At 49.7% G+C, this 7,463-nt stretch overlaps 1 protein-coding gene across 1 annotated transcript; it reads right to left on the bottom strand.

The window, feature by feature from the left end:
* Positions 1-221: 221 nt before the first annotated feature.
* On the bottom strand, positions 222-6,748 carry LOC125946005 (uncharacterized). The gene is made up of 5 exons (XM_049668496.1): positions 6,732-6,748; positions 3,874-4,349; positions 2,859-2,987; positions 1,652-1,774; positions 222-655 (listed from the first exon to the last, which is right to left on the bottom strand). Exons 1-5 carry the CDS (start codon positions 6,746-6,748, stop codon positions 222-224), a joined length of 1,179 nt encoding a protein of 392 aa, XP_049524453.1.
* Positions 6,749-7,463: the final 715 nt, after the last annotated feature.

Here is a 7,463-nt window from a genome sequence, read left to right as displayed (position 1 = left end):
TTGCATAGTTGCGGCACACGTGCCGTGTATGCCGAATACGACAGCACTCAGTTGGAAGGTTGGAACATGAATGTTTATTGCTTCCGTCAGGGAACGTATATATACGAAAATGAAAGGGGGAAGGGAGGGCAAGGGAAACGATAGTAGAAGAAACCGCACGCGCTGCCAGCGCTTGCGAGGCAGTTTGATTGTGACTGACGTCACTTTACATCTCTCTTCCCTTAATACTGGAGTCGCTGTACTGGTTTTCTTTGACGTGTAGAGCGCCGCAAAGCTTGGGGTGGGCTGTCGGGTTCATCCGTGGCAGCGTTGCTCGCTGCGAGTTCCGGTTGGATTTCATGCTCTGGTTCGGGTATGCCCCCTTGTTCAGCTGACGGTCTCGGCGATTGTGGGTAGTCACTAGGAGTACCTGTTCTTGATGCTTGATTTCCCGCTTCTTGATCTGTACCAAGCGGTGGCGGCAAATTTTCCCGCTTCCGCACCTGGTCAACATGTCGTCGTACTGATCCGGCCGGCGTTCGTATGGCAACCACCCGAGAACCTATTTTGGACTGTACAATTCCTGGAGTCCATTTCTCTCCCGTTCCGAAGTTGCGGGCGTACACGTCAGCTTCAGGTGATGACAGTTGCCAATCGTCTGGTTCGTTGGCTGGCCCTGCGTGTACAGGAGGAAAACATGTACCTAACCGGGATCGAATTTGATATCCGGAGAGCAGCTCTGACGGTGATTTTCCTGAGTGGTTAGGTGTCCTCCTGTAGTTGAAAAGCAGCCTGTTCAGCTTATCATCCAACCGCCCCTCACCAATCTTCTTGAGGCCGTCCTTAATTGTTCTGACTGCCCTTTCTGCTAGACCGTTTGACTGGGGGTGATATACGGCTGTGCGCAGATGCGTTATGTTGTTCTTGACAAAAGTAGCGAACTCGTCACCGGTAAACTGCGCTCCATTATCCGAGACGATGGTTCGCGGCACGCCAAATCTGCAGAAGATACCGCGCAGGCAGTTGATAGTGCACGAAGCGTTGGCTTGTCGGAGTGGCACAGCTTCAATCCACTTGCTGTATGCATCCACGATAACGAGTATCATGTTCCCGGAAATAGGACCAGCAAAATCGATATGAACCCTTGCCCATTTTTCATCAGTAACGGGCCAGCTCTTTGGCGTTGCTGTAGCCGGCATGGGCAGGTTTTGAACACAGTTCTGACATGATGCTGCCACTCTTTCTATGTCATGATCTAAACCTGGCCACCAGAATGACGATCTGGCAACCGCCTTCATAGCGGACGATTCTTGGTGCGTCTCATGCAAAAGGTATAAGACGCGACGTCGCGCCTCCGTCGGAACAACTACTCGATGGCCCCAGTACAACAACCCGTGAGCCAAAGACAGCTCCAATTTCTTGTCAAAAAATGGTGCGATATTCGTGTTGAGGCTTTTTGCGCAGGAGGGCCAACCGTTCTTAGTGAATCGCATAACTTGACTCAGAGAAGGGTCATCTGCAGTCAACTGCCTTAGCTCCTCAACCGACACAGTTCCCTCGTCGAACCCAGCCAAGGCTAGCAGATAGTCTGGTGGATCTCCTTCTGGTAGTTTCGGCTCAGATGTACGTTGCGGCAGTCTACTAAGAGCGTCAGCGTTGAGGAGTTGCTTACCAGGACAGTATTGAAGCTGATAGCGGAATCCGCCCAGGTACAGTGCCCAGCGCTGTATTCTAGTGGCTGCCAATGCAGGAGTTGGTCGGTCCGCCTTCAGCAGGCCCAGGAGCGGCTGGTGGTCGGTGACCAACACGAATTCTCGGCCTATGAGGTAATCACGGAATTTGGACACTCCAAATACAAGAGCAAGGGCTTCTCTCTCAAGCTGAGAGTAGTTCTCAGCTTTGGTTAACGTTCTAGAACGGAAACCAACGGGTTTATTGGTCTTTCCGAATGTATGGAAAAGCACGGCACCTATTCCGTCCTGTGAGGCGTCACACTCTAGCTTGAGGGGTTTCTCGGGGTCATAGTGAGCCAGCACTGCCGCTTCCCGAAGGCATTGTTTTGCATCACTAAATGCTGTTTCTTGCGCATGTCCCCAGAACCAACGCGTGTTGTTCTCCAATAACTTGTACACCGGTGCAAGTGAGGAAGACATGTTAGGCACGAACTTCGAATAAAACGTAATCATGCCCAGAAACGACCGCAGCTGCTGAACATTTTGGGGGTTGGGGGCTTGCGCGATTGCTTCAACATGCTTCTCGATTGGATGCAGACCTTCACGATCGATTTTATGACCCAGATACGTCACTGCCTCTTGACGAAAGCTACATTTCTGAAGTCTGAGACTCACTCCGTGCTCACGAAAACGCTGCAGTACTTCTCGTAACTTGCCGGCGCTGCCATGCTTTTCCGATACCAAAACGTCGTCGAGGTAAGCTTGAACACCTGTCAAACCCTGCAGAACTGTTTCTATCTTCCGCTGGAAAATAGCAGGCGCAGAAGCTATGCCGAACGGCAGTCGGTTGTAACAGAACAAACCACGGTGTGTATTAATTACGCACAACTTCCTTGTGTCCTCGTCGAGGGGAACCTGGTTATAGGCGTCTCGTAAATCCAGCGTACTGAAGCAGTCCCCCCCGTTCAGGCATGCGAAAATGTCATCAATGACTGGCAACGGGTACTGCTCCAGTTCACAGACGGGATTCAATGTTATCCTTGAAATCGACACAGATTCTAACCGTGCCGTCTTTCTTCATGACAGGCACAATGGGGGTAGCCCACTCGGCGTGCGTTACAGGTGACAGTATTCCAAGCTTTACGAGCCTATCAATTTCTTTTGAAACTTTGTCGCGTATAGCAAACTGAAGAGAACGGGCCTTACAAAACTTCGGCGTGGCTCCTTCCTTGAGCTTCAAATGGACAGGGTGCCCGTCGATTAGACCCAGCTCGGTGCTGAAGACGTCTTGGAACTCTGACAGGACGGCATCCATGGCTGGGGTACGGCTGCTTCCTGGACCAGGACCTTGTTGCACTGATACGTTGAGTACCGAGGATCCTGCATCGCTGAACTTGGCAATCAAATCTCGTCCGCAGAGGCTCGGACCTGAACAGTTCAGGACTATCAAAGAACTCTTGACCTCCTTGTCGTTGTAGAACACCGGCATACTCAATTTCCCCAATACTGGCAGCTCTCCAAGATAACAGGACAGTTTGATGCATGCGGGTGTTAATGGCGGCCACTGTTCACGGTTTTTCTCAAACAGCTCTCTGGACACGACACATACGGGTGAACCGGTGTCCACAATCATGGGTACGTCAATGCCACACCATGTGAAAGTACGACGAATAGGAGGTGACAGCTGACCTTTCGATGGCGCGGTTAATGTCCAAATGTGCGCATCGTCATTGTCTACATTTTCCCTTTTTACATCCGCTGTTACTGCGAAAGCTTCTCCTTGTCTGCATTGTGAACGTGCCTTTAAGAGTCCTTTTCGCACGTCGCTTTGGCACATCTTGGTCAGATAGGCCGTATCCACCGCAGCGGTAACACCTAGCTTTCGCCCAGCCGCAAGCGTTCCTGTTGTGTTTCTTGCTTCCGCAACGCCCACATTCTAACACCGACTCATCAGCATGCGCTTGGCCTGCATGAACCTTGAGCAAGGGAACAAGGTCGGCAGACATCTGCTTTGTATCCTTTTCAGCTGCTTCTGCCGATATGGCAATTGCTTCGGCCTCCCTCAACGTTAACTCCGTTTTCGCTAGTAGCTGCTTCTGCAAAGCGTTTGACCTGACTCCACAAACGATCCTGTCGCGAAGCATCCGATCTAACATGTCACCGAAATTACAGCCATCCGCAATTCGGCGAATTTCAACGATGAACTGTTGAATGGGCTCACCTTCCAACTGGCAGCGATTGAAGAACCGGAAGCTCTCCGTTATCTCATGACGCTTGGGGTCGAAGTAGTCATCCAAAACTTTGACTGCTTCCTCGTACGTCAGCGAGTTAGGCTTCCTCGGTGCAACCTGTCCTGCGAGCACTTGCACGGTGCGCGTACTTAATGCAGCTACCAGCAACGCCCTCTTCTTTCCCGAGTCACTGACGCCAGTTGCCTCAAAATAAGCTTCTGCCTTCGTGATGTAGGCCTTCCAGTCACACTGGTCGTCGTACTCTGGCAGCTGGTGATGAGCCATGGTCGGTATACTCGCGGCCGCTGTTTCCCTTGTTTCCAACTTGACTGCCTGGCTTACTTCATCCTTCACTTCGAGGGTTCTACCTGGCCTCGTCGCCACTGTTGCATAGTTGCGGCACACGTGCCGTGTATGCCGAATACGACAGCACTCAGTTGGAAGGTTGGAACATGAATGTTTATTGCTTCCGCCAGGGATTGTATATATACGAAAATGAAAGGGGGAAGGGAGGGCAAGGGAAACGATAGTAGAAGAAACCGCACGCGCCGCCAGCGCTTGCGAGGCAGTTTGATTGTGACTGACGTCACTTTACAACACTTAGCACCCTCTGCCGTGTCGCAGATCTGACCGGCGCCTTGGTCAGGTGCTCCGCAGCCGCTGGGGACTGAGGACCATGGGTTAATTGTAGGAGTCATGAGGTAGAACACCGGGCTTCTAGTCTGAAGGTCGTAGGTTCGAATCCCCCTCCAGTCCATTACATTTTAAGGGATGGAGTGGTGCCTGACACCGGCAAGAAATATTGCCGAGAGCTAGTGGGGCTATACTAGTCCAGGTGCAACTAAATTAAGAAGGCCCACTAAGTTTCAACAAACTCACTCCCTCACCAGAACACGAATTGGCCTCCCTGATGCAGTATTCGGCCACTACCTCCCTCATGACTCCTACAATGACTCCTTATAGTATAATGTGGTATTAAATGAAAAATGAGACATCCACCCAATCGTAGCAATTGCTAAAAAGGAAACACGTACGGGTTCATCGAAAGAAAAGCCTCGCTATTGAAGAAACATTCGTCCTGGTCCGGGACTGATACCTGAGACCACCACTTTTCTAGGGCAGCCGCTCTACCATCTGAGCTAACCAGGCAGCTAGCAGATGGCAGGGCGAAGTTGAATTTATCAACAACTCGAAGCAAAGGTAATGTGGTGTTATTATCACTACAAAAATATGTCACCCTAGTGAAGAATAGTCTTGAGATATGTAGAGCGAAAGGTTATTAATATACGTCAAGAATTGATACATCTGAGGTCGAATTCCTGAGCTGCGTGGAGAACAGCGCCTTATGACACGCCCAAATTTTAGATGACTTCCTCGGGTTACATAAAGTTCAAGGTCATAGCGTTCAACAAGGTGCTCCAATTTAATAAGTCGAATATCTTATGTCCGAATATGTTATATTCACGAAGAGGTCCATTAGTAGCATTACTTCGCTCTATTCTCTGATATTTTCTAAGTCGCCGAATTAGTGGTACTCCACGACGTCACCCCTTTCCCCAGTGCTGTGTAGCAAACCGGACGTGCGTTTGATTAACCTTCCTGCCTCCTCCCTATTCGATCTCTCTCTCTCTGTCTGAGCCGTTTCTAATGATATTCCTGTTTTGTGTGCAGATTGCATTAAAAATTACTCTATTGAGTGAAATAACGCCTAAGGCCCAAATTCTGAAACGTTCCTTTCCTTCGACTTTATCGTATCCTTACTCAAGGAGCCCTTTGTGCTTCCTAGCCTCAGAGGGTGCGCGTAGGACGGCCGCACATTCTGAAAGCCCCCTTCACCAGTCCTAAGGAGAGGACCGCCTCAACGAGGAGAGAAACGAAGGTCGCCCGTCTGGATCCGAGGGTTTTTGTGAACAATTGCAACAAATCGCCTTTATTAAGCCAAATAAACGAATTCTGGCATTATTATTTTAGCACAAAATATCTACAGAGACGTATAGACGCTTTCTTTGCTACTTTGCTTATTTCATGCAAACATTTTTAACAAAAAATCATGAAAACGGATGACGTCTGGCAACAGCGTCCGCAACATCGTTGCCTGCGTCATCGTTGCGTCATCGTTGCCGTCATCGAAGCCGCTATCTTCGTGCGAACACGCAGTACTCCGCGCCCTTGCCTACTCGCGTCAACAGAAGGCGACACTGCGCTTGTGCAGGCGGACATCACGTGGGAAAGCATTGCGGAGGAGCGCTCGTTCAGGGAGAGGAGCGAGGGAAGGAGTCACGAAGGTACCGTGTGCGCTGCCTTACGGAGATGGCTAACCAAGGAACCCTTCATTGATGGCGCCTCGAAGAGGAAGCTTTCAGAATTGGCGTAGGTCGTCCTAGAATCAATTAAGGATGCCTTGTTAAAATGAAGAACGTTTCAGAATTTGGGCCTAAGACACTTTACCTAATGGGAACAGGAATGAGATCGGCCGGCTGTTTCGGAACTTCATTTTGATTCCTTTATTGTTGACTGGTACAAGCAGTATGCATCCGTAAACTGGGCTTCCTGCATACTTGCAATGTGCGGACAATCATTGCCTGTAAAACAAATTGAATGAAGTAGGCTGCACCGCAAGAAGTTTCTTGTGGAGAAGCTGGTTTTCAAGCGAAATTCTAGTGACCTACGCACGCATGCATGAAGGAAAAACTTTTTAGCCACCATACGAGTAACAGTGGGCAGGGCGGCAATGCCAAGATGCATCGCTCAAATCCGTTCTTGTTCGTCATCCAGGTTACGCTTGGTGTGCTGCTGACTTCAACCGGACCTTCTTCAGAAAATTCATCGATGGAATTGTTCCGCCTACCTGTGATCCTGGGACATGACGGGCCTTATCATCGGGCACCAGATGGTGCCAGCGGCTACTTTCTCCCGACCAGTGCAACTCTATCAGACAAGACCATGACGTCACGGGACTCCTATTTAAGCAACCGTTTCTGCGAGGGACCCTTCAGTGGGCGCGGCGGAAATGCCAAGATGCATCGCTTAAATCCGTTCTTGTTCGTCATCCAGGTGAGGAAGCGCTTCGGAAAATCCTTTCGTAGCAGTAATGTCTGCCTGGTTTTGCTGCCGTGCCCACACCCTTTGCTTGAATGGTTCTGTGATTTGTCGGCTTCCTTGCGGTTCTTGTTGCTGCTAGCAGGGGATGTCGAGACTAACCCTGGGCCCGGTGACATTTCGATTAAAGAGCAGCTCAGAATGATTGCAAAATACATCCAGGAGATAAAGAATGAAAAAATGGTGACCAATCCAAAGCTAGGAGCAATAGATAAAAAGCTGGAAAAAATAGGCAAAATGAAAAAGCAGGTCTTGGAATGCGTGGAAAGGATTAACACACTGGATCATCTGGTTCTGTCCTTGACTAAAAAAGTCGATGAATTAGATAACAGAGGCCGCAGGTCTAATCTTGTGGTGTACGGTGTGAAGGAACTAGAAAATGAGGGGCACCAAGATCTACTTGATGCTGTTGAGAAGGCAATCTTTGAAGATAAGCTGGGAATAAAGACCGCTGGCATCGAAAGAATCCAACGTCTTGGGC

This window comes from Dermacentor silvarum, chromosome 1, assembly GCF_013339745.2.
Source record: "Dermacentor silvarum isolate Dsil-2018 chromosome 1, BIME_Dsil_1.4, whole genome shotgun sequence".
Taxonomy (NCBI): Eukaryota; Metazoa; Arthropoda; class Arachnida; order Ixodida; family Ixodidae; genus Dermacentor; species Dermacentor silvarum.
Note: the sequence above shows the minus strand (reverse complement) of the source record. Positions and strands in the feature narration are given on the sequence as shown.

Coding starts and splice junctions, on each gene's coding strand:
- LOC125946005 (XM_049668496.1), bottom strand. Junction 1,775..2,858: donor AGGAGCCACGCCGAAGTTTT/GTAAGGCCCGTT, acceptor TGTTGGTCACCG/ACCACCAGCCGCTCCTGGGC. Junction 656..1,651: donor TCAGCTTCAATACTGTCCTG/GTAAGCAACTCC, acceptor CTGTACACGCAG/GGCCAGCCAACGAACCAGAC.